General features: G+C 42.8%; 1 protein-coding gene across 4 annotated transcripts in view; it reads left to right on the top strand.

Moving 5' to 3' along the window:
- The window catches only part of LOC126543311 (putative ATP-dependent RNA helicase TDRD12), a 236,418-nt gene that overhangs the window by 52,462 nt on the left and 164,811 nt on the right, over positions 1-19,145 (top strand). For all 4 annotated transcript variants that reach the window (XM_055061914.2, XM_055061916.2, XM_055061915.2 and 1 more), the window contains exons 7-10: positions 213-271; positions 811-966; positions 6,529-7,823; positions 7,908-7,970. In XM_055061914.2, coding sequence (XP_054917889.1) covers positions 213-271; positions 811-966; positions 6,529-7,823; positions 7,908-7,970 — 1,573 coding nt within the window. The remainder of the gene's footprint in view (positions 1-212; positions 272-810; positions 967-6,528; positions 7,824-7,907; positions 7,971-19,145) is intronic.

Below are 19,145 nucleotides of genomic sequence, written 5' to 3'. Positions count from 1 at the left end.
GAGGACAGAGTAGAAAACTCTGAATTTTCTTATGTTCTCTTATTTAGCTATCTTTATTTTTATGTAGAGTTCCATTTTTTACACAAGTTTTCTTCTTTTTTGTGTCAAGGGTGTATTGCACAGTTTCTGATTGTTCATGTCAGTTTGCAGTTGATGCACCTTTGCACCGTGACTTGACCAGGTTAATCTAATACCACTCTTTTTCTTGTCAGTGTGGAAGGTTCCTCCTGGGATACTGCTTCCATTGAGTATGTGAAGTCAACTGTTGGAAGTAAGTTTCCTCCTGAAATTTATGAAGATATTCAATTTTCTTTCTTGGATTTTCATTGTCTTCCTGTTAGAGGCATAAAAATGGCTGAGAAGATATTCAAGTGTTTTTGTTTCTGCTTTCCTTCTTCAGAGGTGCCAGGCTTGTGTGTGGGTCTCTTCAATGTGTTCATTGTTGTAAGATACTCTCGTGCCTTACTGTGCAGATTGTGCAAGTAAAAGCTTGCTTGAGTGATGATATTTATCAGCATAAATCAAAAAGTGGATAAAAAAAGAAAGCTCTCTCGCATTTGATTTTTTTTTTTTTAATGTGCACTGCGAGATACCTGTACGCATTTGCAAAACATGCTTCTGCATCAGTTTGTAGTCGAAGTTCCCTTTGATTCCTTTGTGCTTCAGTTTGTTTTTAGCAACTACACAGTGACGAATTGCTGGCAGTTACTTGCTTCACACTTTTTCTCCTTCCATATTTTCTCATGCTTGATAGGACATGAGCTTGGCTGATGGACTGTTTTAGTAAGCATGTGTACCCTCCTTTTGCAGAAGCTGATGCAGTGCATGTTCAAGTGCTGGGGAAGACCACCTCAGGGGGCCTGTATGGAAAACTTTTCATTGACTGCAACAAAAATGTCATATCTCTTGATGAGGAGCTAGTCAAGCTCAATTATGCTTTTTTGGATGCTGAAGCAAGTTATGAAGGTACGTGAATTAATATGAAAGCCTGCAGTTCTCCTGATAAATGTTGCAAGATGCTGCAGTTAATTAGGATGCTTAATCATTATGCTAGTGTTAAATCGCGTACAGTAGCTGACTGATTTTTTGGTCCTACTTGATTATTTAGACATACTCGTGGCACTGCCCATTTTTCCTTAGAACCAATGTATAATGGTGACTGAAATTTTGGACCCAGTATGATCTATGTACACGATGATGCGATAAAGGAGTCCACAAACAGTCGTGCCACTGTGGTTGCCCTCGGTACCCTTGTTGGCGAGGTGACTGGTTTTCAGAGTGCTGTGTGGCTAGTGCAAGTAGATCTGTGTCGACTAGGCACCAAGCGGTTGCATGATGACCTGTCACTAAACGGTACTAGCATAAATGTTAAAGGGGTCCTGAACCAAACCTCAGGCTTGGTGAAATAAACAATGTCTGTAGATAGCATGCGGTGCTGTGAACATCTCAGCCAAATTTTGCAGTTGTGTGCAACGCGTGGAGCTCGCGGAGTGCGAAGTTACCTTTTTCTCAAATGGCCTCTTTTCAACAGAAGCCTGCTTTTCACTCTTTTTCTCGTCGTTTTATTTTGTAATATAGCATATTCCCATATGCAGCTGTTGTTTGCCAATAGTTGACATCAATCAAGAAAGGTGTTTGGATCAGTGTGCTTCTTACTGTTACTGTGTATATTTATTGACGTAGTTTAATAATCATGCTAACATAAGCGAAAATCTGTTTTTGAATTGCGATAATAATTACGTATTTCCCCAAGAAGCAGATTATTATCTACTCGTGCTCAGCCACCGCTGCCTGCATAGGAACTAAACTTTGGGCACCCTACTTATCAGTGTGGCAGCTGTCTGGTCTTGCTAATTTTGACTTGTTTTGAACACTCGACTAGCTTCGAAGCACGTCATACTTAAGGTCAGACTACATGCACGCTTGCCAGCGCGCTCACTTTTGGCCACCCGCCGTGGTTGCTCAGTGGCTATGGTGTTAGGCTTCTGAGCACGAGGTCGCGGGATCGAATCCCGGCCACGGCGGCCGCATTTCGATGGGGGCGAAATGCGAAAACACCCGTGTACTTAGATTTAGGTGCACGTTAAAGAACCCCAGGTGGTCAAAATTTCCGGAGTCCTCCACTACGGCGTGCCTCATAATCAGAAAATGGTTTTGGCACGTAAAACCCCAAATATTAATTATTAAATCACTTTTGGCCGCTTCAGGTTAGACGCCTTGGCAGAGTTAGCTTCGTATTGAGTTATTGGTGGCGCTTCAAAATGGGCAAGTTGGATGTGGCTACTGTCCGTCGGTCGAGCTAGTGCAGGACAAAGCTGGTCTGCACCGTGTAGCACGGTAAGACTGGAGCATATGAGTGCAAGCACGCTCTCAAGCACAAAGCAAATGCTGCATATAAGCACTACAGTGGCAGGTAGATCCTATGGCTGCAGTCTGCTATGTAGCATAGGTACTGTGAACCTTGTGCCGCATGTATGCTCTGCTGGCTAATGGAGAGTTTTCAGGATCACCACACAAACGGCTCACTTGTTGACTCAATGCTGAACAAGTTCCAAGGGTGCTGCTAGGTCTAATCCACTTTGCTTCGAAGCCTTAGCTTATGGCACTTCAAAAACAACTGCCATTGATTGCAAAATGCATTGTTTTAAGAATGCTTTATTTCTTATGGCATCAGTTAGCACAAAATCGAAGGTAGGCTGCCTTTTGCGATATTCAGTCTGCGAGGCACAGCAGTCTCGCATGCAGTGCTGCGGTGGCCTGATGGGGGCTCCAATTTGAACTTGCGTCGTGTTGCAGCTCTCATTGACACTAGAGGTTTGACAGTAGTTGTCCTTGTCATGGAAGGTTAGACACAGACGGCAGTGTATTTTGTCGACCTTCGTTTTTGTGTGGAAAAAATAATTGGCAGGTTTGACATCAAATGCCGCTATCGCCTCTCATGTCATCAAAATTCTTCATTCGTTTACAGGATCTGTATTGCTGTTGCCTGCGTTGGCATTCGAGTCCTTTCATACCTAGGTGTCTATGAAGACATAATTGCTCATCAGTTACGATTACATGCTCATGTCATCATCAGCCATTGCACCCACTGATATGTGATAAGCAGCGTACGAGTTGAGCGATTCCTGGAACAGTGCAGGGCTACTTTTGACATCGGCACACTCGTGAAGTGCTCTGCTAGCACTGCCATTAGCGCTAGTGCAGAGCTCCTCGCAGTGAGGTCTGTGGAGGGCACTAGCGCCACTATTATGGGGAGTTCTTTGTAAAGCAACAAATCAGCTGTCAAGGGTGCCTAAATTCCTTCGTTGTACAGACAAATTTGTTGTAGTGGTCTTTGTTGTAGTGGCGATCACGATACACATGAAAGATAGGAACTCAGCTGGGACATGGTTAATCCTTCGTTATGCAGTTCATTTTGCTTTAGAGGTGCTCATTGCAAAGGCGTTCAACTGTACGCACCACAGGGAGGTGTGGACATAGCTGCTCAGCAGAAACAATAATGTGTGTGCACACAATGCTCATGGCCAGCAGTGGAAGCCAGAGCGCTGCCCTTATTCTGGCAGAGCTGTTTGAGCAGAGAGTGACCTGCCATGGTGGTGTAGTGGCCATGGAACTGCGTTGTACTGCTAAGCCCAAGGGCACAGCCAGCGGCCACATTTGAATGTGGTGAAATGCAAAAAATGCCCTTGTGCCATGCATTGGGTGCATGTTAAAAAAAGAAACCAGGTGATAAAAATTAACCGGAGCTCCCCTTATATGATGTGCCTCATAATCACATCGTGGTTTGGCGCACACAAACCCCAGAATATAATTTTTTTTAATGGAGCATGCTAGTGTGTCAAGTTTGCTTTGTTGCTTTTGCAGCCAAACATGCCATGCATATCTGAAGACATTCTAAATTTAATTCTTCATGCATGGGTTGTGCATGTGCATTGATATTGGGACAGAACTACGGTTGAGGCGAGGGTGCTAACGCACCTCAAGTCTCATTGCAGTGTTCGTGTTAGCAGCGGTGATGTGCTTGGGTTGGCCAGCATGGCGGCGAACTGGCCAAAACAGTACAGTTATACTAACTGGAACCCCTTTCTTTTGCAAAAGGAAAATTTTGCCGTTTTGCAGGGAAACTGGCAGTGTTTCGTAGCCAGTTTTGGAAAAACAGTGGACAGCAATTTACCAAATGTGCCATTAGTGTGTATAATTACTTTGTAAATCCATTTTTATTTTATTTTTCAATTATTTCCAGTGGGCTTTGCACTCCGATATTTAAACACTAGACTACGATATACCGTATTTACTCGTGTGATGGCTGCAGGTTTCTTTCCGAGATTTGGCACGTGAGGGTGCAATTGGGGGTGCGGCCATTACACAGTGACAAAGACATCTTTTTTTTTCGTAAATATTTTCGGTCGCACTAGCCTTTCTTGAACTACAGTACTTGCTCGTACTGGCTCTGGCTATTTTTGGCTATTTCGTAGCTATCTCTGGCTATTCCCGTAGTGCGTCACCTGCCGGCTCGAATAAATGGTGATGCCCCACAGGCTAGCGAAGGCAGTGTCTCGGAGGTAGCAGCTAAATCTCGGAGGCTCTGCTTTTGCTGCCTAGAGGTGCTGAAAACTTTGCACGACTGCTTTGTTTTGCTGCCGAGTAAAACAAAAAATGCTTCAGATTTCTTTCACCACACAATAGGTAACACTGCCAACCTTCTCAAAAGTAATGGGTGTTGCTTATACTCTGGACATTTTTAAATATATTTTGGAGGATTTTTTGTAAAAAGTTCTGGGTGTGGCCATTGCATGAGTATATACGGTATGTGGAATTTCCTTATTTGACAACACACTGCAGTCCTAATTTTGGATTGAACGGTCCATTGTAACGAGCAACAACAGTGTTCGATTTGCTTCTGGCACTATGTACTATTCGCTTAAGTCTCCAAAATCTAAATGTGCCGATGAAAATGGGGTCTCTTGGCAAGCAACAAATGCCGACAGTGCCATTGAGGAAAATGAGGTGAGTGAATGAAGAAAATTTCCATAGAACACATAATAGGCCAGCGCGAAAAAACAAGGACGATAAAAAAAAAACGTACACAGGATGGGCGGGGCCAAAAGGGAGGCCATAGGGAGTGAGTGAAGTAATAGAAAAGGTGAGGAAATGTTATGTAAAATTGGTGTAAGCGGAGTCGATCAATTACCACTTCAACTTTGTTGCCATAAGGGCATGAGGTATCACAGTGGCTGGATTATCCTTTGCATAACCAGCTTGCAATGAAGCCTGCAGGTCTGCAGAATTCTGTGCAGGTTTAGTGAGGTCATGCCCACTGCATTCTGAATTACCAAGGTTTGTTTATTAGCTTTCACTTTAATACTTCTCAGTACACAAGGTTTGTTTCTGCAGCTTAGTCTTCAGTGTGCATGGAAAATGCTGCGAGGTGTTTTCGTACATTATGTGTGGGGACACGTGAAGTTCTATTTCATTCCATTTGCCTCCACTTCCTGAATTAGGTCATGACGTGCTCTACCTCGCTATTCGTTTCACCAGTGCAATGTGGTGTCGTCTGCATGTCACCATTCATCACACCCAGTGCTGGCTTAGTGCAGAAGGATTTCATAGCACGTTTTGTACTTGGGAGTGAGGCAGTGCAGGGCCCATGCAAGAACTGTTAGATTGGTTGTGCACCAGCATGGAACTGGCACTGATTTGCAGTTCACAAGCGCAGGGCAGGCAAATTGAATGAACTGAATTTCTACATTTTGGGTACAGCCACAGGAGATACATACGCTCATTGTGCCTTTTGCCATATTGTTTCATTGGTGGTTGCAGAAGATGCCTTGCAAAGTGTCATTGCCATAGCATTATTTGATGGCTTTGCAACTTTGTGTGCTAGGGTTGTAGGCCTGTATTCACATGTCTCCATCATGTTTAATAGTTGCATACAGTTGTGGGGCAGCCATAGTGCACAAAGATGGCACAGAAACGCAACTTAGACATGATCACATGTTTTGTATTCCTTTAAGATGTCGTCACATCTAAGACTGCAGCATGTTTGTCTGCCGCCTTTCTTCCTTGGGGGAATAATGCTAGCATTAAAAATGCTTTGCTGCTACTTAGGCAGCATGCATTCTTGTGTGCCGTGAGTAATCTACACTAAACAGCAAAAGAATGCATAAGGAGTGAATATGGGCTCTGATGCACCTTTGTTCCAAAAGAGGCCACCAGTAAAAGTAGTGCGGCATGTTTTTCTGGAACTGCTAATGCAAACGTAGTTTTCGGGTTATACATATCATATTTACTTTGTTGTTTGTACATGACTGTTTACTCACGGTGCTTTGCAGTTTTGCAGTCTGCGTTTTTTTCTTCAATATTTTTTAATGTTGTTTAACGAAATTTATGTATTTACATATGAATGCTATTCAATACCTTATAAGCAGTTGGTTTTCTCTTTATATATTGGAAAATAATATATAATTGTTTTTTTTTTCTTTTGTGTGCACTTCTTGTGCTAATTTTTTTTCTTTACTTTTCTTTTAGATGTCATTTTGGATAATGGCAGACCTGACAAAATTGATCAACAATCAGCAGAGGGATCACAAAATGAAGGCATTTCGGAAAATGCCAGCTTGTGGCGAGACATCCTGAGCAAGAGTGCTTCTGCAGCTTTGAAAGATGTCCTCGACAGTGTCTATGACACTTCTTCAAACAGTATAGCACACATTCCTGTGGAAGTATGTGCAGCAGAAGTGTCTCCACCAGGGTCCCTTTCTGTTAGTGGTGCAAGCTCTCCAGCACAGTGGTCATCAACCACCCTTTCCATTGACACATCCTCATCAGGCACAGACACACCTCCCACATTGCCTGGTCTTGGCCGAGGCCTTGCCTTAATGCTAAAGCACAGGGAACTTAGGGGTGACAGCTCATCCCATGAGTCTAATGCCAGGGACAAAGCATATGTGGAGGCTCAAGAACTATGCACTGTCATGCCGAGTTCAAGTGAGGACAGCGATGATGATGCATCTTATACCCCTACTCTGGTCGGCACTCCACCTGGAGTTTTCAGGGAGGGTGAAACATTCTGTTCTCCTGACAGCCCAGGCTCATTGTCATCAGTACCTCCAATGCCACGCCTTGTCAGTGTCAGATCGAAGCTGGAACCATCCTGCAAGACTTCTGAGCCAGTTGTACCACCATCTTTATCTGGCGGCAGCCAATTTGGGGAAACTAAAGCTCGTGGTCGTGCTCGGTTGCTCTGTTTGTCATCCAGTCCATCAAGTACTAGTTCACCTTTCGAACAAAATCGGATGTCTCTGCCAAGAGATGCTGATTCAAGTTTCAATGCCAAGTTGTATGCACCAGATACGCTTACTGAAAAATGTGCAGTGTCGAATGAAGCAGCATTTACTAATGAATCAGTGGCTTCTGAAGTCTGTGCAGCTGATGTGAAAGGCCTAAGCCCTCTTGCAGGCATACCTGATCTATCAGCATACCGTTCTTTAGGGCGTGGGCATGCACTATTCGCAAAACTGGCATCAAGCCACACACCAGGCAAACACACTGATTCGCTGTCATCACAGTCACTAAGCTCGCAGCAAAATAGCCTCGCACAGCAATGTCCCTACATGCCAAGTGGCAGCAGCCAGCCTAGACCCACATCACATATAGGTGATAACTACGCTTCTCAAGTGGTGACCAAAGCTAGTCAGCTGAAAGACCTCTTGGAAAAGAAAGGACGTTCACTGTATGTGCCACCATTGCAAGGCTGCCTATCTAAATCTCAAGGTCACAGTCTGACAAATTCTCCCAAGCCTGATGCAACTACAGGAACAGTGGTAGGAAATTTGTGCAACTTGGAGTGGAATGTAAGTTGTGCAAAAGAACTTGTTTAATCATCAGAGCTTCCTCTCAACTTTCAGGCACTAAAGAAAGATGTGTTTGCTGGAAGTTCGGTATCATGTCCTGGTAGCAGCAGTAACCAGGTGAGTTGGGATTTATATGGAACTTAGTGCTGGCAGTTATGGCTTTATAGAAGTATATTTCCGCTATAAATTTTACCTGGGACCTAGCAGTACAAATGGGGACGATTTGGACATGTATCCTTAAGATGTGTTTGTAATCTGACATATTTATTATGTGTGCTAACATCTGCATTGTATGGAAACATTTAAATTGGTGAAAACATATCTCTGCACCCATTTTTATAATTGGTGCATGTAATATAGAATCTGTAGTTCAGTCACTGGCTTATGTAGTTCAGCTGCAGCCCTGCAAACCGCTGCATTAGTATGAATGGCATTATACAAAACTGCAAAAGATGTCTACTGGCATCTTACTTTGTTTCAGACTGACAGTATGGCATCTGTGCAGACAGGAAATTATGCATCCGTGCTGCTGTTTAATAAATACTTTAGAAGTAGATTTCCTATGTGGCACTTGCACGCACTGCGTCAATTGTGTAAATAGTGTCTGGAAGGCTTACAACATTTAATTAAATGGCCCTGAAGGTGGTGTTTATACGGCATATTTTCTTCAAAATTTACAAAAATACTACCAAAAAGGTGTGTCGGAAGTTATTCAGCATGCTTAGTGCATCTTTCAACACAGGTACCTGAAGCACATAAATATGCAAATATTAGTTAGCTAGGCACTTGTGGCAAGATAAGCATTGTGGCTGACTGTAATTTGAAATGCATATTTGAAGAAATGTATCAATAGGTGGAGCAAGATTCTCCTTTTTACTTGTAACATTGACATCTTGGTGAATTTGCCTGATTTGTGCATGTTTTTGTGTATGGGTTTGCCATGACGTCGGAATGACGCAAAAGCGTTGGTACTTGCTGCACAAACAGTGGGTCTAAATTCAAACAATGGTGTTCTGCTGCATACAGATATATTAGAAAGAAGAATACAACTTGATTATCTCAGGTCCTGCCCTTTGTTCATTTTGCAATTTCTTGCAAAAGTTTAATCAAGAGTATAATGCTGCTCCTTTAGCAGGCTGATGTTTATTGAATGTTGGTGCACTTCAAACAATGACCTTCTTATGCCAACGCAGTGCCACTAGTTCTTACAGTCACATATCTATGGCAGTATGTTGAATATTTAGGGGCCACTGTCTATGACGTTTCCAATTGCCAGCATTGCAAGGAGTTAGTGCCTTTAACTCTTTATCGCTCAACAAGAAAGCATTCATGAGTGATCAATGGTTTTTGATGCTCCTTTGATACGGTCAATGCTTTTCAAAGACAAATATTGTGGAAGCTATTGGACATACGTAGTCATTCTTTGTATTTCTCTGGAACCACATCTTTTGTCTTTGATGGTGTTGTTTCATATTGCTTAAGGGGATTTTAAATAATGTAACATTGGTTAGAGGAGGTAACTAGAGTTGCCTGGTGTGTTTCTAGCAGGTTTTCTGCTTCGTGAAAAGTGTGTTGTCTTGTGTGCTTCAGCTGCTTTGTCTGCAGATATTTTTTTTCTTTTTCTTCTTGTAGCAGAAGCTACAAAAACTGCACAGTGCATGGTGTAGGATTGCTAGGTAATAACCTGTAAGGACAGTGATTGGCTGCATAAGGCTTTGAACTTACGCATGTGCTTGATTAGCATAGTTGTGTTTCTTTGTATTGTGTAGATACTGTACATGCTTGTCATTTTGTGTCCTTAATTTATTTCACTAAGTGTGTGTGAATAAGATTTCTAACACAAGTTGTATGAGTGCATCCAAAATTTTGTTATTTGATAGTCCTGAATGTTTGCTTTTGGTACTTGTAGCATTTGATCAAACAGTCATGCAAGTAGTAGCTGTATTGTGACATCTGCAAAAGGACTGTCTACCACTTAGAACATGCCTTTGGATTGTGGCGGGAATAATAAAATTATGTGTCACATTGAGAAAAACAAGCATGCTGTAATTCCACAAACAAGGAAATACATTTTTATTTTGGTCCTGAAAGCTGGTGCAAAAAGTACATGTGGCAACTCTTGTTAGTGAAACAGTGTACACCAAACTTTGTACTGTCACACCACCTAAAACCCATACAGGGAGAGTTATATTGCGTAGATACATTGCTGCATTGCTTAAAATTGTATTTTATGGGCTTCTGCTAACTTTTCTTTGCATCATAAAGTAATTTCTTATTTCAAGTTAGCTTGTGTAGAAAAGTGCCACTGCCTTCATGCAAACAAACGGAGTGGTGCATCCATAGTTAAAGTGTGCACTCTTGACATGTTGGCATGCATCAGTGCAACTAGTGGTATGGGAGTGGTGCAAGTGTTGCTGTCATACTCAAGGTGTCAAATATGCATGGTGCAGTTAAAGGGACACTAAAGCGAAACAACAAATCAGTTTAGGCTAATAAAGCATTGTTTGAGAACACTGTAGGCAGTCATTTCAAAATAATAGTTCAAATATTAGATGAGGAAATGGAGGTCGAAGTATCAGTATTTGAATTTCGCGCCGAAACCCTGACGCCGGTACGTCAGTGTGACGTCGGGGATTCCAAAGTATGTTTTCGCATTTGGGCTGCGTTGGCTGAGTAAAAGTTCCTGAAACTTGCCATGCTTAATATTTGGTTCCTTTAGAACACAATGTAGTGAATCTGTACTGCTATATAACTAAGTAGGCCGTAGAAGATGCCATCAGAATTCATGATGTCACAGAGACTAGGTGCGGGAACTTCAAGGAGGCGTCGCCACCCGTCTTTCGTTCTTGCGCTTTTTCTGGCTTACCAAGCGTCTTATCATAGTAAGAGTTGTGTTGTTGGTGTCCTAGAGAGGTAATTTACTGATGCAGAAGAAATCATTTTTCTCTTTAGTGTCCCTTTAAGGTATGCTGGCATCTTCACAACCCCGTGTAGGTATTATTTCAATGTGCCTGCTAGATTGTCACACAAACGGTTTGGCCTTCAGGAAATGCATTGCATCATAGGTGACAAAGAAAGACTAATGACTTGTGCAACAGATCAGGGGCTAAAGAAGCTATTAGGATCTTAATTTCAGTGTTTAACGTGAAGTAGCCATTCCTGCGGAAACCCTGTGCACTTACTTATATTCTCTCATTTTTACTAGTGTAGCATTGACATACTGTCCAGTAATTAGCGTTGCAGGCATCTGTACACAGTTTTAACAGACTAGGCAGATAGAAAAATTGTTTTGAAATTTTCTACTTGCCTTTCAAAGAAACTACTGCACGTTTAGACACTTCAAAGGGTAGGTTTTGTATTGTGTTACAATATAGGAGGTTCTTGAAATACGGTATACAGTCCCTTTCATATACCCTCCAACTCAGCCAGAAATACTTGGCCATTACTCCGAATCGCCTTCCATATAAGAGTCCTTGCTGCAGGTGACATTATGCTGTAAGGAAGCATGGACATAAGTCATGTGTTCTGGTTGTCTGCAGTTTTATCACCTTAGTTTTTGCTAAGTTCCTTATTTTACTTGGGCAGTGTGATACCCATTATGTTACCGTTACAGCTGTGATGCATGTTGTAGAAGTTTGCTATCTACGAGGTGACATTTCTATGTGAAATTTTGCTATCATTTTCAATTATGGTATATGACAATCTGTGCTTTCCACATGCATCTATGTAGTTATTTTCTGTTGTTTTGTTGCATTATTATTACTGTCCTGTGCTAATGTGCATAAAACTGCTGGTACAAGTGATGTTGGTGACTGGCCCTCACTATGGCAATCTTCCCATTATCATCATTGTATCATAAGTGGTAATCGCCACCCTGGAAGCACTTTTATGTGAAAAAAGTATTATGAATCTCATTGTGCCCTAAATGTGTATTAATTGTTGCCAATTGTCACTGGTTGCTCATACTTTTTATGTTGCAAAATACGTCTTATTTACTACATGAAATGCATTTGAGATCTGAGCCTATTTACCGCTAAATGAGTGGAGGGATATCTTTCTGAGATCAATGGCCAAAGCGAATCACTTGTGCTCATGAACAAAAACGTAGTGCGCTATGTATTGGAAGCACAAAGGTTCACAAAAAATGCCTCTTTTGGCGTAAACTTGTGTCCACAAGTTGTAGTTGTAATACTACACGAGGTATGTAGTTACACCGTAGAAAGTGTCGCAGCTCAAAAACAACTGCACTGCAAAACGTGCAGAGTCAGACTTCTATGACCGCACTAGTTTCTTAGCTTCCCCAGCATTGCCTGCTATGTATGAAACGTAGTATACTTTCCTCTGCTCATGAACTGCATTACAAATTTTAAAGTATTTGGACTATGCTTGTCTGCTCTTCTACATCCTTTCTCTTTTGCAATAAATAAGTTTCAGTGTGCTTGAATTACAGTTTTGGTCTTTCCTTTGTTTTGGTTGTTTTGTGACAATATTCAATTTGATTTAAATGCTCAAGTTTAACATTTTCCTGGTTTTTAAAGGCCCTGACAACATCGCAATTATACAGTTGAAGTTTGTTATATTTAATAGTGCAGTGATTGCAAAGTAATTCGATGTAGCCAAAATTCAGTATATAAGATTGGAACTGAAACCAGCCAATAAGCATGAAGGTTTATGGTCCGGAAGCTCATGATTGAACAAAAACTTACTTAGAACATTAAAGTTAATTCATGTTATTTATTAAGGTGCAAAAAGCTGCTTCAGTGCACCTTGTTTTTTCATGTAAGTACAGTCACCAACTGATGATTCGGACTTGGCGTGCAGCACCTAAATGTCGGAATGATCGGGAGCCCAAAATAAAAAATTTTACGGATGTTTTTTATTAAACCAACTTTCTTATAAAAGTGGCAAGAAAAGCTTTGTCAAGTGCCCTGCTGTTTGGTACAGCATTTTTGTTTCAGCCACCGTTACACAACACAATGGCAGCATGCACTACCATGTAAGGAAAAAAACTGTTGCTAACAGCAAATAGCATGGGCGCAAACAACAGATTGGCTATGTCATTATGTTCAGAGCTTTGCTCTCGGTGCCTTAACCCAAGTAAGATTTGCAGGCACTGTCCATGCAATTGCAATCCGCCAGTGTAATGCACAAAAGCATGCCAGCAATCTTTGAAACATGCACCGCCTGTTGCTGTGGAGTTTGATTTATCCATGTAATGTTCGAATAAGTGCAATATATGAAGTTTAAGATACATGCAGTTCTCTTGGTGAGTTGACACCTCTTCGATATAAGCACTAATTGGATTTATCTGTTTTCTATGATGAGGTTCTACTATTATACAGTGCACAACCTATTTCGCCTGAAAAACTATTCTGCCGTACACACATTTTGCCTCCTGAAGTGACCCTCTGTCTGTGTGTCTGTGTACTACCAGGGGCCATATTCTTGATTTCTTTGGTAACACCACTGCTAGAGCACACATGGCTAGTGAAGGTGGACATTGCGAAAGAAATGCCAAACATTTGTTGGCATTATTTTCATGTAGCACGTTTGAGTATATAGGTGGAAAGCTTGTCGCTCCAGATACATGTCGTTGTGGCTATGAAGTCACACAAAAGTGAAAGTGTTGCTGCAAGTAGTCCATCGAGAATATGGCCCTAGTGGTGCATGCCTATAGGATCATTTCTTTTTTTTTTGTGTGTGTGTGTGCTCAACAGAGAACACAGAAGCTAATAAAATAGGTCAGTGTGTCTAATTAGGCCAGCTTTTTACCGTGTTTAGTCGCATAATGGTCACCTTTTTTTTGCCAAATTAACTTGAAGTTGGGGGTGCGATAATTATGCACAGAGGGGAATTTTCAAAGAGAATGTTCTAACTGCTAAATAAAAAAAATTAAGTGGTGGTAAATCAGTGTTCAGGCCAGCCATTGTAAGCTCAAACAAAACTTTACTGCCAAGCAACACTTAATAAGAGCACTGGTCCTACACAAGCAGGAACTGCAAAGGCCCTTTATTTGTTGAACTGTTTTCGAAATGTCACTATTTCTCAGTCATCAAGTTACATTATCAGGTTGCATAGTGAAATTGTGCATGTGTTTGCATTTTTCGTTGCTGGATAAGGAGAATCTTAAAGCACCTGCGTGCTGTATTATGCTATGAGAAAAGGTTTGAAAAAAGGAATGGCAGAAACCTTGGCTAGGCTGCTAGGCTCAATCATCACCAACCCGAACAAGCAGTTACAGTTGCTGCAGCAATTTTCGAGGGTGCAGTGATTACTCGAGAATTAAAAAATTCTAATTTTTGATGGCCAATAGGAAGAGGGGGGGACGGGTTGCGAGCATAATGCGAGTAAATATGGTAGCCGAATATTCACTTTTAATAAATGCCAGATGCACTGTCATAGTAAATTATTGTAATTGCACTACAGGCCCCAGAAAACTCTTCAACGGGCCGCTCATCAGGCCACGTAGAAAATTCTGGTTATGCGCTGGAAATTACATGCCCTTTAAGGAGTGTTGTGCCACAAGAAATTTTCACATTAGTTAATAGCAGAGATAGAAATACTTAAAGTGCCTCGAACACATGATTTCAGGAGGCGAGCGTCACCGCCAACATAGACTCTCCATTTGCCCCATCTAGGTTCTGCAAGCGAAATTTCTTTGCGTTCTCCCGTACCGGAGCTGGAGGATCAAGTGACGAATACATCACAGGCACTGCCTTATTATTATTATTATTATTTTTTTTTTCTGAGTGGTGCATTTCCAGTGAGTCTCGTGCGCGAGCTCTTGCGTTGGTCTCGTTTCATGCGGCAGACAATCTTGCGCGCTCTGCATGAGAACACCTGATTAGCAGTACAAGTCAGTGCTACGATCATGAGCACTGAGGCAGACATGAGAGGATGAAAGGGCATGATTGTCGCACTGGAACATAGTACAAAATGACAAGTTTCGTTCTCTGTGCACGCGACTGCACGACATGGGAACAAGCAGATGGAATGGAAGTACATCTCACTTGCTAATGTACGAAGTAAAACAAAAACATGCAGATATTCAATTTGTATGTTTTATTATTTCTGTAAACTTTATTTTGTCTATTAAAACAAGGTTAAACAAATAACTGATGTTTCCTTGAATAATTCTTGAAGTCGCGTGTCACTGTGGGTGCCGTCGCAGCACTGCCATGTACATAGCTGCACTTGTGTGATTGGGCTGTGAGTGTGATGCCCATGTGGAGGGCAAACGGCATTTGGTTTGTAGTGTAAGCTCTTTCCATGGCGTGTAGAGATGTAATACTTAGCAGACACAATCGTTAGCACGCATTGCATGTACTCTGCTTGCCAGCTCAAAGTGGCCAGACCTGGTGAGGGGCCCTTTAAGGCATTAAAAACGTTGCTATGGCAGATAGTTTATGCATAATTTGTGAAGCACTTTTTCTAGTGTTTCGAAGTTTAGAAATTATTTATAACAGGTCTTGACGGGTCACTTCTGTATTTCCTTTTTCAGCACAGCTGATAAGAAGCTTCCTTATGATGTGTGAGAGTATTGTGCGTTCTAATAATGTACAGTGCTCAGTGATTGAAATGCGATACTCGGACAGCATGGTGGCCGGCACTTTTTTGCGCCACCATTAGATGCTGGGGACATTATGCTGATGCACTTTTGCGTCACATGAAAACAAGTCATTTTGATGTATCATGACGCATTTGGGCCCCCTCAGCCATAACCCAACACTCACCGGTGGCGGAAGAATCACCAACTGCCATACTGTTCGAGTATCGTATTCCAATCGCTGAGCACTGTACACATTGCACCTGAAATAAATATCCCTTAATTTTATTATAAAGAAAAAACTTGATGGGAAGCATGTGTTGTTGTAACCGCAGTTGTGGCCCAGTAGTAAAGTGCCCGCCTTGGCTTTGGGAGGTCGCGCATTCCAATCTCGCCGCAATGGGCACAAGCATCCCCTGGCCTGGCACTAGTTTCCTCAGGGGTCACAAGCTTGGGAAAGGAGGTTTGGGCTACTCCCATGGTGAAAATTTACCATGTGGTGCCCCAAATGCACCTGTTGAGCTGGGGTTGCTTTCGGGTTGGCGACAAACAGCCCTTTTCATGCGTTGACGTCCCATAATGGCCGAGCACCAGGCCTGGAGCGTGCTTGTACCTATTTTACTGGTAGGTGCCCGGCAGCAGCACTTGCGTTTCACAGCTGCGGCGGATGCTCTTTAACAAGGCCATCTGTGGTTGGACACGAGACGTGCTGATACCATGCCTCTCACATGAGGAGGAGGAAAAGGGAGGATGGAAAGGTAGGGAGGTCAACTAGACACACGTCCGATTTGCTACCCTATACAGGTGAAAGGGTTTAAGGGAAGAAAAAGGAGAGTGAGGGAAGAAGGTAATATTCATGGGAATATGTGGGATGTCCATAACTTCACGCCTATAATCGGTCACTGAGGCCAGTTGCTTTGCAAGCCTGCGACACGTGGGGCCGTGGTCCGAGAATCTTAGTCTCTGAAAATGGTCTGTTACCTAATCGGTTTAACACCCTCTGAAGAATGTCGCGTTCGTTGTCATAGAGATACAAAAACACGGGCTCTGTCATCTTTTCGCAGTTGCACGAGTAAGATTGGTGTGTCGGACATTCCAATGAGAAATGAATAGGCTCGCATTAAATCTATATTGGGCCCCCTTTCAATATGTGAACCCCAGAAGAAGCCTAGAACCAGGCCAGGGGACATCTCTACCATTAGAAAAAAAAAAAAACTGGTGGGTTTCCGGCAGCACCAGCATTTGAACTCGGTACCTCTCACATACGAGGCAGATGCTCTGCCACTAAGCCACAGCTGTGGTGTTGTATTAGTGTCAATTGTATTATTGCAAGGTCATTTTACAGTTGTTGCTATATTTATTTGTTCAGCAGCATGTATGTTGTGCTAACTGACATTTGTCATTAAACATGATAGTGTGTGCATCTGTCCTTGTGATTCTGAGTCTTTGTGTCATTGTGAAGTATCACTTGCTAATTTGAGGACATGAGGTCATGTTTTTGTTGGTTTGAAATTATTGCATAATAGATGACGATGCATAAATGTAAAGTTCCTCTGCATAAAAACGAACCTAAAAAGCAGAAATGAGTGGTAAACACTAGTAAATCAAATATAGGCTAAAGGCCTGTTGTTTTTTTTTCTCTCTCTCTGGCTCTTTGTAACAGTATTCTTCAAACTGATAGTCCAATTCATATGCTTAGAAGATAGGCTAGTGCGAGACTCGCATAACAGACTGTTGGGAAAGGGTGTGACGCGCCTTCACTCTTCAGCACACAAAATGCACTATGGCAGGGCTCATTGGCTCTCCAACTAGGTGCAGGGAAGTCCCCACTATATCTTATCTGACAGTGCTCCTTACAAATCTCGTAGAAAGTTATCCCCTACGACCTATTTCCAGAACTTGCAGTGCCTTAAGACTTTCCAAAAGTTGTGCCGCTCTGCTACCTGACCAGACATGAAGAGAAGCTTTTCACCGGCTTGTTCTGTGTGTGCCAAAGCATGAAACCCTCGGGTAACCCCTCCTCCCCAGGACTCGTGCAGCCCATTTGCGAGTCAGTGTGATGTCATGTGTCCTTTCACCAGAAGCCAGAAATTGCACAAGTTGCCATCACAGATCACTTCAGGCATCACTATTCCTCCTTCAGCAGTTAATGGAATGCACAATCTGGGACTAGTTCACTTGAGGTCTTCATCCGTTTTGCCTTGCTGATATAGTGGATTAAAGGTGTTCATGTATGCGTGTGCTGCCTTTGGAATTAGACATTGCAACATGACTAGGCATCGTCCACTGGCCTTTCCAGCAGAGTGGATTGCACCATAACTCCAAGACCTTGTTTGCGGGCTCCCAGCTTGCCTGTCTTGGGATATGTATGTTGTTCCAGTCCTCAGTGAGACATTCGACAAGATACATGCCTGCTTTCAACATCAGGAGAGAGCTCTGCCAAATCCCATGAAATACATTCTGAAGCAGCAGGGCTTGTGCCACGTTAGGCAGCCTTTCCTACTACACTACGAGACTGCGCTCATAGACGGATGCCGTTAGTCCTCGGGCGCAACATCTTGAGCGACTTTACAGAAGACATCATTGCCTCTTTTTCGGCCAAGTGGTTGGGCATGTATTGAATGGAAATCAAATGTCCCCTATAGTACACAAGCTGACTGACTTCCGAGGGAGATCAGTCAGCAGTCCAGTTCATATCTAGGACCGTAAACCTTTCATTGCTAGAGACGGCAGAGATAGAGATGTATGACAAATCGCAGGCCAACCATGTGGCTGTGGTCAGCTTTGTCAGAATAGGCAGCTGGACTCTATTCTCTACCTATGCACTAGTGAACAGAGATATGCAGCTCCAGTGCAAAGGCGGACGTTGAAGCATTGACAAGTCCTTTTTGCCTAATATACCCCCTTATGTTAGCCTGGCCTTATGGAAACACCTAGGCTGCGATATAGCAATGCCTTTTCTGTTGCTATTCTTTTTTGCGCTTCGTCAGTGGCCAAAGCGACGCTCTGCCTGCGTTATCAATGGGATCTGCTGGCGGTGAATGGTGGATAAGGGTGGTATAGAATCGAGTGGAAAACATTGCTACAAAATCAAACTCTTAGGAAATTTTCTCCAGCAATTTGTAGATTGACTTATTGCTTGAATTTGTTCCTTACGACCTTACTAAATGAAAGGAAACAACGGTGCAAGGGCACACATATAAGTGATGACAGGCCCTCTTGTGCTGTCTTGCCCTTGCGCCGACAGGTGCATTTCGCTGCAGCTTGGAAGGAATGGGTACTTGGTTGGTTTCTCTGTAAGAACTGCTACTAAGTAAGCAGACGTTTTCACCCACTCGGTCAGCTGTCAAGGCCTACTGGAAGGGAGAGGACCTTTTCCACTGTAACCTCCATATGAACTCTGGTACAAAAAAGAGTACGAACCCTTATTGACCTAGTGTGAGCTAAGGCCTCCACATCCAACTTGTAGCTGGCCTGTGGAACATCTGCCACGGCAAGCTCAGTGGTTCATAGCTTGGGGGTGAGGGGATGATCAATGGAAGGCCAAACAGGGCGCGCCCCTGTGATGTGTGCATGTCACTTGAAAATGGGAGGGGGGAAGCTAGGTTGGTGTGGAAAAGTAGCTCTGGTTCGTCTGCCATGCTTCTGCTATGGCAGCAATTCCTGAAAGTCCATCTTGGCAGATGGCTGCCATTGTGTGCAAGCTGGGGATGAAGCTTGTGAAGCCGCTTTGATCCCCGAATTAC

Source organism: Dermacentor andersoni, chromosome 1 (assembly GCF_023375885.2).
Source record: "Dermacentor andersoni chromosome 1, qqDerAnde1_hic_scaffold, whole genome shotgun sequence".
NCBI classification, from domain to species: Eukaryota; Metazoa; Arthropoda; class Arachnida; order Ixodida; family Ixodidae; genus Dermacentor; species Dermacentor andersoni.
Note: the sequence above shows the minus strand (reverse complement) of the source record. Positions and strands in the feature narration are given on the sequence as shown.